Source organism: Notechis scutatus, chromosome 6, assembly GCF_049901735.1.
Source record: "Notechis scutatus isolate UNSWTSFEM ecotype Mainland chromosome 6, rNotScu1.2, whole genome shotgun sequence".
In the NCBI taxonomy this organism is placed as follows: Eukaryota; Metazoa; Chordata; class Lepidosauria; order Squamata; family Elapidae; genus Notechis; species Notechis scutatus.
In genome coordinates, this window is record NC_142014.1 from 22193364 (window position 1) to 22210328 (window position 16965).

The 16965-nt window shown below is 42.2% G+C and overlaps 1 protein-coding gene across 2 annotated transcripts in view; it reads right to left on the bottom strand.

The window, feature by feature from the left end:
* KIAA0930 (KIAA0930 ortholog) overlaps positions 1-16965 on the bottom strand; it is a 72369-nt gene that overhangs the window by 20070 nt on the left and 35334 nt on the right. The window contains exons 2-4 of one of the 2 annotated variants that reach the window (XM_087969497.1): positions 12679-12827; positions 4021-4128; positions 731-808 (exon numbers count right to left, since the gene is read on the bottom strand). In XM_087969497.1, coding sequence (XP_087825623.1) covers positions 731-808; positions 4021-4128; positions 12679-12827 — 335 coding nt within the window. The remainder of the gene's footprint in view (positions 1-730; positions 809-4020; positions 4129-12678; positions 12828-16965) is intronic. The other variant, XM_087969498.1, reaches the window with a different exon arrangement.

The window sequence follows — 16965 nt, forward strand, 5'->3', positions numbered from 1 at the left end:
GCTTGGGTAACAGTTTATCCTCCATATTAAATTACCCAGGCCTCGTGCTCTGGAGAGGACACTCCAGCTTTGCATACCGCATTGAAACAACACAGAAAGTGGCAGTTACTGATTTCATAGCATGATACCATAGTCTCTTGAGACTGGAGGATGCCGATTCAATACTGGGTCATGTGGCCAGGAGGTAAAGAGGACTCCTTTAAGATGGAGCACCTCCATTAAGATGGATTTTGTCATAAGCTCCAAGCTGAATTCAGCCCATTTTCAAACTGGATTTTTCTTTTTGCTGGCTCTCCCCACCCTTTCCCCTCACAATACAAATGAGGCCGTGTTCTGTTCAGTTTGGGGAGGTTATCCTGCAGATTGATAGGCAGACAGAATCCTGAACTTTTCCCCATAATTTCTTTCAGTCACTCTGTTGACTTGGGAATAATATGAAGAGGTCTGGCTTGAAGAAATGGGAAGGAGAAGAAGAAGAAGAGGAGGAGGGCTTACCTCTTAATTTGATGAATGTATTATGACAACTTGACATGGGGGATTTTACTAAACCCATTTGAAATGCTCCTTAAAGCTATTCTCGGGTTATGCCTGGGGCTATCACTAATTAAAACTACTTGAGCTATATAAGAACGCCATAACATTAGTTCATGGGGCGTGGGGAAAATGGGGCAAAATTGAAGCCAAAAGGAGGAGACACCCTTCAAAGTTCCCAAATTGCAGAAATACTCACCTGGGACTTCTTTTTATGGATGTGAATATCCCCTCCATCGGAACGAGTACATACCGCACACGTCACTATATAATCCAGCTGAAAGAAAATCAAAGTATTGGTAATGAAACACCAATCAGGCATCATGTTTCTCATTAGGTTTTCCTTTGTCTACATGTCCAGATCCGCCAATAGAAAATATGAGGTCCTTCGGTTTTCATTTAATGAAATAATCTGAAGCTACTTCACCACAGAAGTCTTTCATGTTTCATGTTCAATTGCAACTAAAGATCAACACAATCCTACTGGTCACTTACTAGGTTTTCTATAGCTCTTGCCCCTTCTTGGATCTATGGGCTCTTATCTCTCCATCGTTTCTCCTTCCAACCTTCTTTTCCCTAATTTGTGTGCATCTGAAACTTTCTCAGACTTCAGGTTTTTTTTTTTCTTCCTTTGGCTCAGCCCATTCCTTCCGTCCTGCATCCACCTGAGCACTGAACTGAATAGATCAATTGCTGAATGGCAAGTGAATTCTCCTTCCTGCTCTATTGCTCAGCAAACCATCCAGAGAAATTCCAGCCACCTCCAGTCATAAAATTATTTAAGCCAGTGTTTCTCAACCATGGCAATTTTAAGACATGCGGACCTTAATTCCCACATTGTGTGGACTTCAGCTACCAAGATGAGTGGACTTCAATTCCTCCCCCCTGCTGGCTGGGGAATTCTGGGACTTGAGTTCGACAAGCTTCAAAGAATCATACAATCATAGAGTTGAAAGCAACCTTGGAGGTCTTCTAGCCAACCCCCCAACAAAGGAGTCCTTGTTCCATCCTAGAAAAATGGTTGCCCCATTTCTTTCTTGCAAATATCCACAGATATTTTCCATACCTCCAGGAGGCAAGCTGTTTCTTTGATAAATTGTTCTCACTGTCAGGAAATTCCTTCTTATTTCCAGAATGGATTTCCTTCTGATGAGCTTTCCATCTGTTGCTTTTTGTCCTGCCCTTTGGAAAATAAGTTGACCCCTTCTTCTCGGTGACAGCCCTTTAAGTATTGGAAGAATGCTATCAGGCGTCCCCCTGAGCTTTGTCTTCATTAGACATTTCTAAGTTGTCAAGGTTGAGAAACACTGCTTTGGGCCATTACAATGTGGCTTTCAAATGAGAGAAGAGCATAAAAAAGATTATTTAAAGCAGGCCAAAGGACAAGAAAAACTCAAAGTTATGGAAGAGTGATTTCCATGGAGGCCAGCAGATTCAACGCTTGGTAATTTAGCTGGTTAGTTGCCTTCCATCTTGAATCTGCAAACTCACAGCACAGCTACCTTTCTGACATATCAAAAGATTAAGGAATAGGACAGTTTCAATTATATCAATATTCTTTGAAGGAAAAATGTTCAAACTCTTCCTTAGGAAAATACCACACCATTGCCGATCAGCCTTACAAATAAATAATCCCTCAAAGGTGGAATAGAAATCTAACAAATAAACTTTTATCCCACAAAATAAAATATGTTTTCAAAATTTAGCTGAAGGGCTGTTGATTAATCTATTAATTCTTGGAGTTGAGATTAGACAAGGAGAGGGGAAAAATTAAGATGTGGGGGCAACATGAGGCTTAAACACCTCTTGAACCCTCCACTCCAAACAAAGTTCCAAATATTTCGACCCTATTCACTTCTAGAATTTAGAATCATCCAAAGGGTTTGTTCACACCTTTGTCCCCTAACACAGGGGTCCTCAACCACCAGGCAGCGGACCGGTCCCGGTCCGTGGAGCACTCTGTACCGGGCCGCAAAGATTTTTTTAAAAAAAATGGCGGCTTTCTTCGCCTTTGGTGAATGCTGCTGGGATCGGGGATCAAGGACACAAATGAAAGAAGGGGAGGGAGGAAGCAACCGAAGCCTGTCCTGCTCTCTGGCTCAGCGGCGGTTTCCTCCCGCCTCGTTCCTCTCTCAGTCGCTCTCGCTGCTCCACCAGCCCAGGAAGAAACTGCTTCAAAGAAGCCGGGGTGTGTGTGTGGCTTTTCCTGTCGCCGCAGCTCCTCCGAGCGCCCGTTACCCCCCCGCCTCGCCCGCAGTTCAATTCAGTGCCCGTTCTGCCTGCCTGCCTGCCTTCTTCGTTTCGGAGCAGCTTCGACTGAGAATAATAACTATTCGCCTCTTTTTATCAGCCGAAGCTGCTCCGAACGAAGAAGGCAGGCAGGCAGGCAGGCAGAACGGAGCACTGTGGATTGAATGCGCGGGCGGGTGGGGTGGGGGTAAACGGGCGCTCGGAGGAGCTGCGGCAACAGGAAAAGCCACCACCCCCGGCTTCTTTGAAGCAGTTTCTTCCTGGGCTGGTGGAGCAGCGAGAGAGTGACTGAGAGAGGAACGAGGCAGACACCTGAGGGAGGGAGGGAGACACCTGAGGGATGGGGCTGAGGGAGGCAGGGCCGAGGCGCTCCTGAACTTGGTGGTTTGCTGGCAGACGTTTTATTACCCGACTAGGTAACAACATCAGATGTTACCTAGTCAGGTAATGAAACGTCTGCAAGCAAACCACCAAACTCGGATTCTTCCCCGGTCCTTGAAAAAGTGTTTGTGCTTGAAACTGGTCCCTGGTACAAAAAGGTTGGGGACCACTGCCCTAACACACTGAAATACTTGAAATGTTTTCAAAAAAAAAAAAAAACAACCACCCAGATTTATTTATGCTCTTGGCTTATTGCAAGAATTTGTTGGCAGCGTTTCAGTTTCAACAACAGAACACTGAAGGTAGATGAAATCACAAATTAAAACCCAATTGGACAAAACAATATCAAAGGTTTGGTTGGTTGGTTTTTTTAAGAAAAGCCAAAAGGAGGGCAACTTTCTATAAATCATTACAATCTCTGGAAATGAAACAAAATCACAAAGGAGTGTGTGATGTCTGGCACTTTGATTAATAACACCAAAGCTAATTTAAGACTGACAAACCTCCACAAACAATTTTTAAAAAGCAGTCTTTTTTTTTTTTCACTCCAAGTGGCTGCTTTGTCCAAGAGGCACTCACCAAGCAGAGAATGAATAACACATAGTATCTTTGTCCACTCTGCACTGCTATAGGAACATCAGAGTACATGTAGTGTCTTTAGTCAAGCTGAAATTGCTGAGGAACAGATAACCTTACTACAGGTTTAAACAGATGGAAAGTCTCAAAATGACCAAGTGATTGATAGATCGTGCCAATTCAAGCCAAGGTACCATTCTTATTCTCAAAATACCCTGCAAATTGCAGGCATCCCCTCTCCTAATGCCAGCAACCTTTGGAGAAGAGAAAAACTGAAGTCACCTTCTGCAGTATAAGGTTCAGGTACACGCTCTCCTCCCAATCAATATCGGGATCTCCCAAACCTGGAAGCTTCTTGGAATCTCTGCGGTACACTTCAACTTCAACCTGCTAAAACAAAGCCCAACAGTGTAGGTAAGAATCACACTAGAACTGGAAATCTAATATTTGGGGAGTTCAGAAGCTTCATAAGGAAGGACGATGATTAATTCACAGGCTCAGGATCAAGTCACACACATTCAAGTCAAATATGGATAGCAGTAGCACTTAAGACTTATATACCGCCTCACAGGGCTTTTACAGCCCTCTCTAAGCAGTTTACAGAGTCAGCCTATCATCCCCAATAATTTGGGTCCTCATTTTACCCACCTTGGAAGGATGGAAGGCTGAGTCAACCTTGGTGAGATTTGAGTCAACCTTGGTGAGATTTGAACTGCAAAATTGCAGGCAAGCCAGCAGGCATCAGAAGTAGCCTGCAGTACTGCACTCTAACCACTGCACCACCGTGGCTCATACCTGAACCTAAGTCCTCCATTTTCATCCCATATATTCAATTTGAAGTAGGAAAGAGGTTCCCATCGCTTTCTTCTGAACAAACAGCCCTTAAGAAAAGTTACTTTTCCTGTGGTAGATTTCAGTAATGTAGTGTCTAACATCTTTCTTCCATTCAGTATTTTTACTCTTATTGCCTCTTCTGTCACATTATTGCTAAGTTATATGCCCTTTATCAAATAATGACCCTGATAACACTTATGAGATATCTACACAACACTCTACATTTAGAATGTGGCTTATAATATCCACCAAAAGAAAATGACAGATTGGTAATATGTTGATTTCTACAGTGAAGAGGTTGGCTAATCTTGAAAACAACTGAACAAGGTTAAGAAAAGTTGGTATTTTCCATTTAATGTTGATATTTTGGGGTCAGCAGGTTGGAAATTAGTGATTATGGTGGCATCTTTTGATTATGATTTTGTCAGATCACAAACATAGCTAGATCTGTAGCCCAGGATAAGTACCGTAAGTCAGGAAAGTATCTTAGAAGACTGCAATAGCAAGGCACATTGATGTTGTTGTGAAGAAACCTACATGGAGATTGTATAGTCCCTATGGGTCATGCTTGATTCTAGGAATTCTTTATCTTTTAATATTGGCTTCGTTCCTTGCCAAAACTGCTATGTATGTAAAAGTCCTTTGAGTACTGCAAAAAGCTTATACTTTTATCAATTAACAGTTGTGATATATTAAAAATCCATTGTGTTTGTTGAGATCTTTTGAGATGGCCTGAAACCTTTTGATGTGGCTTCAGCAATCTCTTGCTCAAGGATGCTGTTCAATGTTTTTCCAGAAATGCTGAAAGGCTCCAATATTACAGTAGTTTGTCCTTGTTTTGAGCCCCGAGGTCAAACTGGGTGTCCATTATTTCTTTTGTGGAAAGTCTGTCTCGTTTGTCCTATCCAGAATCCAGAGGCCCACTGCTGACACCCTACATACACCTATTCCATGCTTCTGATCAAATGAGTTGCTGATCACCAAAGCTTATGTCTTTTAATGAAATGTGTTAGTTGGGCAAATGTGTTAGTTGGGCAAGGCAATATTTAGATTGTAGTGATTTTAAACATTGTGTAATTAGAATTAGGGTCCAATTGTGTTCCATCTACCGATAGAAGTTGGGCCAGTCAGTGGCTTTGCCTGGAACAATTTGATGGAATCCAGACCCAATCCAACCCTCCCTCCCCCAACACAATATAGTAAAAATTTCTCAATAGCTGTTTTACGGCTCTGTCAGGCGTGGGATTCTACCAGTTCGAACCTATTCGCTAGAACCGGCTGTTAACATTCTAAGCAGTTTGGAGAACCGGTTGTTAGAAGAAATTACTGGGCTAATCCTGTAAGGAAGGCAGGAAGGAAACATTCTGGGGTTGCTTACAGAAACTGCCTCTATGTTAACCCTTATTACATTCTTGGCAGGATTAGATTTCCTGTCTCAGGAATATCTCTGGAGATTTTTTCCCCTCCTTTGCTGGTACTTTGCTTGTGTGGAGTAACTATTCAAAGTTACAATGGCACTGAAAAAAGTGACTTATGACCCTTTTTCACACTTACGACTGTTGCAGCATCCCCACAGTCATGAGAGGCCAGGCGAGGAGATGTGTGCCTCGATGTGAGTGATATTGAGTTGGCCACACCCAGCCAATAACATGACCACCAAGCCATGTCCACCCAGTCACATAACCACCAAGCCACACCCACCACCTAAGCCACACCCACCACCTAAGCCACACCCACAGAACCGGTTGTTAAAAATTTGAATCCCACCCCTGGTCTCTGTCCTTCCAGAGTTACGCCTTCCCATTTTGTTTCCATAAAATGGGTATGAAAACTGCTGACAATGGAAGGTATATATGCTTATTCCTAGAAGATGCCCAGCCAGAGTAATTTCTGGGAAATTCAATGATTCAATCTTCTACCTGTAGCTCTCAGATGTTTTCTCATAAATTCATTCATTCATTCATTCATTCATATATATGTGTGTGTGTGTATGTGCGCGCGCATAAGTGCACCATCGTGCCTACCGTCCTTGTCCTATTGTCCAAATTTATTCGTACCTATTACCTTGTAAGTGATTGACAAATCAAATAAATAAATAAATAAAATAAAATAAATATATATATGGTATTGGCGTATATATGATACACTAAGGAAGGAAATAGCTGGTGACACAAGGTGTCATCCACTTTTCACCCTAGAGGGAGAGGAAAATATATGGAAAGCTCTTATCGGTCATCCAGAGTTTATTTTAGAACTAACCACATAGGAAAATGTAAATGTTCTCAGTGAAATGCAGCTTCAGCTTTCAAGATCGTGCCTACAGCATGCAGCTGATGGTCTTCGATGGTGGACATCATTTTACAGGCTGCACTTATGCTTGCAGTTTGGCTTTGAGTGTCTCATACTTTTTATGTGTGTGTAAGCCACTAGGAATTATTGGATTCCAGTGGCACATAAATGAAAACAAGGAAATAAGTAAATTGCATTGGGTTTCAGCAAGTACTGAAAGAGTTGCAAATAATTCATTGGAAAAGGAAATACCTCTATTAACACGTCCTACTATAATTTGGTTGATTTATAATTCAATTTGCAGTTATGCTATTAAAAAGTAGCAGCTCTGTTTTCATTAGTTTGAATGCAGGAAGAAATGGATAAAATGTCATTTGTGGTTCAGGTAAAGTCAGGAGGGAAGCAAAATGGGGGAGATAACAATAATTCATAGAGAGTGAAATATTTGCAGCAAAGAAAGAGCGAACAGCGCCTTAGCATTTAAAATGAAGAAGAGCTAGACCGAGATTGGACAAATTATGAGCGGATTATCGATGAATCTGTATTCTGAAGATTAATGCATTATCTCTTTCTTGGAAGATCAGTAATCTAGGGACAAATATCACAATTTCTATTCTCACTGCCACCATCAATTCAGCAAACCTCCATTCTCTAAAAGTTGAGAAGTTTACACGCTTGTATCTTTCAGCAAAGTGAACTGTTGACTCAGACAGAAAGAGAAAAGTCTAGCCCAGGCTTGCTCCTGTCTTAGAGTGAGTTATTTTCCTTTCTATTTAAAAATCACAAGTGCACATCCCAGCCTCGAGCTGTAAACTCAACTCTTTTTAGTGTTTGGTTTGAAGAAAAATCTCAAAAATGCTTAGCAGGTCATTTTTACTGCTCCCCTTTTCTACGTGGCAGATATTGCCAGAAACTGGACAATTAGTGCTATGCAGAGTCCTGTTTGCTTCCAATCACTTTCCAAATATAAATATAAATAAATATAAAAATATAAAAATATAAAAATATAAAAATATAAAAATATAAAAATATAAAAATATAAAAATATAAAAATATAAAAATATAAAAATATAAAAATATAAAAATATAAAAATATAAAAATATAAAAATATAAAAATATATAAATTCTGCTCTTGGGTTGCCAAAAACGAACATCCAGATTCATTACGTGATCAACCCTGATTTAAGAGATGGACTGCTGGGGGTTTGCAGGGGTTTGCGAGATCCTCTAGCTAAGATTCTGCAGTTCAGAGAATCCCCAAATCCCACTCTTGGATGGCCCCACCCACCCACCCCTCCCTTCCCAGGAGTCCCCACATGGCCCATTTTGGATGCAGGTAAGTGCAGGCCGTGTGCGGAGGCTTGGGAAAAGTAAAAACCGGGCCTCCCGGAAGTTCGGGAAGGCCAGAAACAGGCCTGTTTCTGGCTTCCGGAGAGCCTCTGGAGCCCACGGAGGCTGTTTTCGCCCTCCCAGAAGCTCAAGAAAAGCCTCTGGAGCCTGGGCAGGGCAAAAACTCCCCTTCCGCAATGGTGCAGGGGGTGGGCTTCAAAAATTTTAGCAACAGGTTCTCTGCCTGGTTGCTGGGTGGGTGTGGCCATGGTGGGAGTGGCCTCATAGGCCTCCTGCAATACAGCGGGGGTGCCCTCCCCAGCTCCGGGAGGCTTTCCTCGAGCCTCCGGGAGGACAAAAATGGCCTCCCCAGGTTCCGGAGGCTCTCTGGAAGCCGGAAACGGGCCCATTTCTGGCCTTCGCAAACTTCTCGGAGGCCCATTTTTCGCCCTCCCCCCAAGCTTCCGCACACGCCCTGCACTTACCTGCATCCAAAACGGGACATGTGGGGACTCCTGGGAGGGGGAGGATGGGATGTGCGGGGCCAACCAGGAGTGGAATTGGGGGTTCTCCGAACTGCACAATCTTAGCTAGGGGCTCTCCTGAATCCCTGGGAACCCCCAGCAGCCCAGCCCTACACCCCTGTATGCTTTTCTTCATGGATTTTAGCAGAGCAATTAACTGTTTATGTGTATGAATTATGACCACAATTGGGATCAGAATTTCCAAGGCTAAGCAAGGCAACTATTGCTAATTGCAAATATTAAATGAATCACTCAGTAGTTCAGCCAATCCCTCACTGTCTTTGCTTGCCAGAAGGCATCTGGAAAGATTGCAAGTGGTGATTCCAGGACCCGGGATGCTACAGATGTCTAGTACAAATATATGGAGGTGACCAAGTATCCAAATTGTGATCGTGTGAACAATGGGGATGCTGCGGCAGTTGCAAGTGCGAGGACCAGTTGTTAAGTCACTTTTTTCAGGGTCATTTGTAACTTCAAACTAAGCAATGGTTTTAAGTCAAGGACTACCTGTAACGTCTTCATAAATCATGTTGAATTGCATTCTTGGAAAGTATATAAATGTCTGCGAATCTGTCCATCTTTTCTTTCTTTTTTTAGTTTTTTACAGTAATAATAAAAATGGTAGAAAATACCTAGCATTAGTAGAGTCAATGTTCAATGTTATTTCGATCCTTGTAAAGTCCTGAAGTGCGTTTCAGAGGTGGTATTCAGCCAGTTCTGACCAGTTCTGGAGAACTGGTGGTGGAAATTTTGAGTAATTCGGAGAACCAGCAAATACCACCTCTGACTGGCCCCGCCCCATCTATTCTCCGCCTCCCGATTCCCAGCTGATCGGCTGGGTCTTCTTTCTCCAGAACTGGTCAGAACCTGCTGAATACCACCCTCTGTGTCAGCTGTATTGTATGACAAGGAGTATTTATTAAGCTTGAGATGAGAGGCAAAGCTTCACTCAGTCTGATCAATTGTAAGTGACAATCAAGTGTGGAGTGGATCAGCCTCCAGGTGACATCAAGACAAGCCAGGAGATTAGGAATGGTTGTTGTGTTGAGATCAGGCCATCTTCCATGGCCTAGCTAATCTCACCATTTATAACATGGATTGTGGAAGAAAAGAAGCTGGAATGTCAAGATTGAACTGCTTTTCTTCTTTCAAACCTCATTGGCTTTTCAACTTGCCAATGAACTATGGGGAGGGAAGGGTGAAATGGAATGCTGAGAACGTATGCGGAGATCGTGAGAGTCAAGGTCACCACTGCAGGTGCTGGAGAAAGAGAAGGACTGTTCCCATAACAAAAGGATGTCTCATAATTGGACAATGTGATCGCTCAGCAGTAGAGAAAAGAGGAAGCTGTTGTTTAACTAGGCAAGACTTTGTGAGGGAAAACCCGTGCTGGTTTTGTTTCTTCAGTACCAAAATGGTGTATCCAATAAAGATTTTTCAACCTTGACAACTTTAAGATGTGTGGACTTCAACTCCCAGAATTCTCCAGCCAGCCATGTCGGCTGGGGAATGCTGGGAATTTAAATCCACACACCTTAAAGTTGCCAAGGTTGAGAAACACTGGCTTTTTGAATAGGCCTGAAGTTTAGGTGGGCCCATCATTAGCAAATAGCAGGCAACATAATAGGGGATTTCATGCATATTTATGGAAGCCAAAACTCAGGAGGACTCTGGTAGCCCTTTTTCTCACTTACACATTTTATTAAAAGGCAGAGGTTTTTGTGAGCATGCAAGAAAGCATCAAAAGGTTTCTCTAATCAGCTCTGATTTAATTCAAATTGGAGACTGGCAATTTGAAGAGAGAAAGATTTGAACATGCAATTTGAGAGCAAAACAATTCAATTCGTTTTGGGATCTAATTTAAAAAGGAGACCTTTTAGATTGAAGCTGCCTATCAATTTGACAAATAAATAAAAATTAACACTGATTGCTTGCCACAATATCCTTTGCCAGATACAAGGATTATTAGAATCGTTTATTACTGTATTCCTTTAAATATGCAAACACTGTTTTATTGCAGTAGTAATCAAGAGGGAGCTACTGAGTTCAAAAATGCAATATTGTTCATGCCCAAGGGGATTTTACATCAAATAAACAGAATTGGTACAAAATTCCTGTTTGTATTCAATCTAAGAAGTGACAGGTGAAGATGGCTATAAATCACAAAACATTAATTTCATGCTTCACAAATGAAGCAAATATTTAACCAAGTGAGACTTGTTAAACCCACATGGGGGAAGGGGAGGGAACTTTTGTCAAACTAGTTTTGCTTTTCGAGATTAACCTGAAAAGAGAACACAAAATCAAATATATCAAATAGTTGCCTGCATTTGTATGAAAGTATGTCAAAAGCTGCATTTCTAGAAATATTTTCAAGTAGAGAGAATAAAGCTGAAATGCAAGATTAATAGGAGTCATTATTCTCTTTTGGTTCTGGGAAAAACTGTCAAAAGTCCAAATGAACACAAATTTAAAAGCAGCTCCAATCTTTATGCAATATTATGAGATGTATAATTTACATTCATAACCGCAGAAGATTTTTCTTTACAACATAGGATAATGCTGTATTTTTTTTTCTTTATTTTAACCAGCGATTCAGGCTGGTTGGGGTGAACCAGATGTTGGTTAATTTACATCCGGTTTGCCAAACCGGTAGTTGAATTGACTGGCTGGTCCCGCTTGCCCCTCCCCTCCCCGCCCTCCCAGGAGTCTCCACGCAGCCCGTTATGGATGAAGGTAAGTGCAGGGTCTGCGCAGAGGCTCTGGGAGGGTGAAAACAATCCTCTCAGAAGTTGCGGAAGTCCAGAAATGGCCCTGTTTCCAGCTTCCAGAGGGCCTCTGGAGCCCAGGGCAGCCTGTTTTCGCCCTCCCAGAGTGCTTCAAAGCTGCCCAGGCCCAAGGGAAGCCTCTGGACTCTGGGGAAGGTGAAAAATGGGCCTCCCGGAAGTTCCTGAAGTCCAGAAACGAGCCTGTTTCTGCCTTCCAGAGGGCCTCCAGAACCCGGGGGCGGCCATTTTCACCCTCCCAAAGGCCCAAGGGAAGCCTCCAGACTCTGGGGAAGGCGAAAAACGGCCCTCCTAGAAGTCCTGGTAGGCCACACCCACCATGGCCACGCCCACCCAGCAACCGGCAAAGAACCAGTTGCTGGGATTTTTGAATCCCATCCGATTTTAATCATTTTCTTCTCTCTGTCTCTGATTCTCTCTGCCTGCCCTCTATAAGAGGGGTCCCTAACCCCTGGTCCATGGACTAGCGCTGGGCCGCGGCATACCAGAAACTGGGCCACACAAACAAGCGAAGCCCCATCCGCAGCATGCAGGCAGCATGCAAAACCACGCTCCCTCCAGTCCATGGAAAAACCTTTCTCCGGTTCCTGGTGCCCAAAAGATTGGGGGGCCATTGTTCTAGAACATTCTCCCTCCAGGGAATAAGAGAGACACCCTGTTGGTCTTTTGGAAGGCCTTGAAGGTTACAGGTCTGGGTCTGGGGTCCCGCGTGTTTGAAGGCCCCCATTTCCTGGCTATGCTAACATCTGCCCACTATAATATTTCTTAACTGCAACCGGTATGTATATTTAATTTTCCCTTTTGGGCTCTGCTTTTTAATTGCTTTTATGTTTATTTGCCACCAAGAATCGCTTGCTTGAGATGAGTGAATGAATGAAGGAATGAGTGGATTGATCGATCAATCAATCAATCAATCAATTTCTTGGATTGTATCAATGTCATAAGATAATGTTTTAACAGTGTTCCCAGCCAACACACCTTGCTTCAGATTTGCACCAAAGAAATATATTTATTTTAACTGAGTAAAAAAAGAAATCTCTCTTCAGTTGAAATCAGTATCTGTGTCTTTGATCTACTTTCTAATTTTCTCTCAGCTGAAGAGGAAACCCGTTAGCCATTTATGAAAGGAGAACAAAAACGGCCTTTCTTGGGAGTTCCAGCTTGTTAATCAACCTACCTTCTTTTCTTCTACGCCATCTCCGCCAACGTAGGCCAGCCTCCTGCGAACATAAAAGAGCATATCATCTTGCCTCGGGGCCCATTTCTCCATAAAGTAGGTGGAAAACATCCATGTCCAGAATACGATGCGGTCATCTTTGAAAAACCCTAGCAAGGAAGTCAAAGGAAGGATTAAGAATCAGAGATATCAGATTGCATTCATTGAGTTTAATATAAAGGTATCAACAGAGGTGGTATTTGGCAGGTTCTGGAGAACTGGTAGCGGAAATTTTGAGTAGTTCGGAGAATCAGCAAATACCACCTCTGACTGGCCCCGTCCCCATCTATTCGCTGCCTCCCATTGAGTCCCAGCTGATCAGCTGAGTCTTCTTTGGTTGCCCTGCACAGGAGAACGGACCTGGAAAGCAGGTTAGTGGGGTAGGGGAGGGAATGGGAGTTTTGCAGTATCCTTCCCCTGCCACACCCACCAAGCCATGCCCACAGAACCGGTAGTAAAAAATTTTGAATCCCACCACTGGGATCAATTGGAAAATTGGCAAGCAGCTCAGATGGCCTCCCTGATGCCCAAGCCTTGTCTCATCTTATATGAACCTTGTTATTCATTTAATTTGTATCCTACCTTTATTATTTTTACAAATAAAACTCAAGGCTGCAAACTTATCTTCTTCTTTACCTTCCTCTTCCTATTTTCCATACAACAACCCTGAAAGAGACCCAAAGTCACCCAGCTGGCTTTCATGTCTAAGGCAGGACTTGAACTCACAATCTCCTGCTTTCTAAGCCTAGTGCCTTAAGCACGAGACCAAATCGGCTCTTACGACATCTAAGTTCCCATATCACTTTAGGACAAAATCCAAGCCTAGCCATCTCTATATTTCTTCAGCTGCAATGCTCAGGACTTCCCACAACAAAGACCACAATTTCATTAAATCCCCTCTATTGTAAAAATCAGTAAAAGATAGAAACACTTTCAGGCAAAGTGATCACTGTTGAGAGGGAAAAGTTTGCTTGCTCAGAAACACACGTGCATGGTGGGGAGTATTTTCATGAGGCAAATCATTGTGAAGCTCATTAGAATTTGACCTCCATTTATTACTGTCTGTTACTTAAATCTGTCAGGCAAAAAAAAAAATGGAGACTCGCAGCATCTCGCCAAGGCAATTTGGCAAGATTCTCCTACATCAATAACTTCATTGCAACCCTGCGTCGGTTTGCTTTCACATTGGGCTTGAAAAAAGTCATTTCCCAACCGTTTGGCAGGGACCAAAAGATGCAAAGCAGAAGCAAAGAATTGAGTTTGACACCTGTCAAATAAGCATATAAGCAGGAAGTACTTATTGTAAAACATCCCAGAACAATCTCTGGTGTAATTTAACATGAATTTAGGAACGTTCGAAAGCATGAATGGGAACCTGGGAGTCTACACTCTGCAATTCCCTATCCCCATCATTTTCTTATCATTTCCTTTATAGTTCAGCAGCCTTCAAGCCTTATGGCTTGAAATAATTCAAAAATACATATTTAAATCAGTAAGAAAAGTCTTTGGATCAGGGTTTCTCAACTTTGGCAACTCTAAGATGCGTGGACTTCAAGTCCCAGAATTCCCTAGACTGTCTGGCTGAGGAATTCTGGGAACTGAAGTCCAATACCTTAAAAGTTGCCAAGGCTGAAAAACACATCTGGATACCTATACCAAGCTGCAGAAAAGTTTTTAAAAGTACAAACCCATTTTTTGATAGATAAAGGGAAACTAACATGTTATTTCAGTAATCTAAATATATTTTTCTATTTATTCCTATGATGTTCTTAAAAGCCAATGACGTAATGAAGAGAGACTCACCCCTGCAGCCAATCTTAAATTGGATACTCAAGTAGAATTAGGGTAAAGTATTACTCTACATTTCAGCTGCAAGCAATGTTGGACAGTACACCAGGTGTAACAAATGGCTCAGCTAATCCTCCATGAAGGTTCTAACTCTTCCATCAAAATTCATTCATTCATTCATACATACATACACTCACACACTCCAGGCTTAAATTTTCATGTTTAGAATAGTGAAATAACCATAATGGTTAATAGAGTTTTACTGTTAATAACACCAGTGTATTTTCCTCAGAGCCAGCAACGTATATTTGATTTAGTGAAGGTTTCCTTCATTAAGAATAACAAATTAAGAAATGAATAGCTCAACTAGCTCTATTTTTAAGGTTGGGTGCCACCTGATCCACTTATAATTGCTTCCTTCTCCTTGAATTTACACAAAGCACAGAATCTCCCTGGTCCTAAATCCAGTTTCCTAACCATTACATCCCATTGGTCCTATACAGTGCATTTTTCTAATCCAAAGGTTAATCACTGATTAGGTCTATTATCTAAGATGTTCTGCTCATGCAAATTGGCATTACCACACACTACTTTAGAAAGTGATTATCTTAACAGTTATAACCTTAAAGGGATCAGGAGCTTCAATGACCCTGAGAGCAATGCTTAAGGGAGCACGAGCGCCATCCTGGTCGAGATGAAAGGGCAAGGGGTGAAGTGAAGGAAACACCCCACCCCAGAGAATGAAATATTTTGGGGAATAATAAAATAGGCAGAATAATAAATACAGATTTGGTAATCCATTCAGAAAGACTGGGTCAGACAGAAACTCCAGATAAGCAATTAGGCAAGACAAGATTAGCTCAGACAAACACTGAGGATTTGCGTTTCCTCTTTTGCCTATAGAGCCAGCCATGACCCCTACATGACCCCATAGAAATTAAAAAGGTATAAAATCCCACCCTACTCGCAACTCCATTTTGTCAGCTGTCCCAGGATCCCATGCTGTTAGTGGTTCTGCTCATTAATAAACCAACTTTCTTTCCAATCAGCCTCCATTTTATTCCCAACTTGGAACTGGAACTGGATTTTTCTTCCTACAGGCTGAATCTGCCGTCTGTCAGCAAGCTTTGTTCATGAGTTCACGAGATAAGCGAAGCCTGGAAAGCTATGAAAAACTTAAAACACTGTTATCCACCTTCCATAAGATGAGTTCACGCATTAGAAATAAAACTGTTTTCACAGCTTCACTTCACAGGAAGCAAAATAAACAAAGTCTACATGGCAGAAAGTCAGCACTGATATTTCAACTCTTAAACTGGCTGCACTAACAGAAACACCCCAGAATTAAAGGGCATCCGTCATCTGGTGCACCGAAGTTGTAAGCACAATCTTTCCCGTCTTATTAAACAAGGTTACTAACAATCTGTCATTGCCCAATGATAAATTTCATAGAATAGCCAGAAAATGATATAAACAGCGGCAACCTGGGAGGTCACTGTGTCCTCAAACTGATATTTTCTCTTACAAGAAACTGTTTGTTTTGACTATCAATCAGCATTGCAGGGTCATTTTAACTTTCTGAAAAAGAGAAACTGAATTCTGCAAAAACTATTTTTCCTCACCCAGAATTTGGGACATCCTGGTTAGTGCTTTATTTTTTTAGCAGCGTAAAAAGAGCCTTCAGTCATTGTAGAAACAGCTGAGAGAATTCTCCAACAGTCTGAAATTTTAAATCCATTCTGGATTGTTGAAAGAGCAAAGGGGAGATGAGATGTTCTTGCATCCAGTGGGAGGGAGTAACCACTGCTAGATACGGAGCAAAGCAAGCTGCGACTTGAGGTTGTGAAAATATTGATAGAGTAACAATGGTAACTGAGCAATAGAGGTACTCCTTATGACCACAATGGAGCCCAAAATTTCTGTGGTTAAGTGAGACATTTGTTAAGTGAGTGTTGCCCCATTTTATGGTCTTTCTTGCCATAGTTGTTAACAGTGGTGGTATGCTACCGGTTTGGCCCAGTTCAGGTGAACCGGTAGTAAAAATCTCTATCGGTTTGGCAGAACTGGTAGTAAAAAAAAAAAGCCTCCAACTATCAGCTGAGAGGATAAAAGACCGAAAAGCGCATGGGAGGGGGAGGGTCACTCCTAGCTTTTCCTTTCTTCATCCTCTCAGCTGATTGGCTTATTAGGTGCGTGAGCGTTAAGGGCGCACACACGCACGCACGATCACCACCGAAGCGGTAGCTAAGGTAGGATTTTGTTAAGTGAATCACTGCAGTTGATAAATTAGCCCAGTTGTTAGTGAATAGCAATAGCATTTAGACTTATATACCGCTTCACAGCCTGACTCTCTAAGTGGTTTACAGAGTCAGCTCCGTATCACTGGCAAGAGTTGGTTCATTTCAACACCAACCCGAAATTTTCGTTTTGACTGAAGAAGTTACTTGGATGAGTAATGAA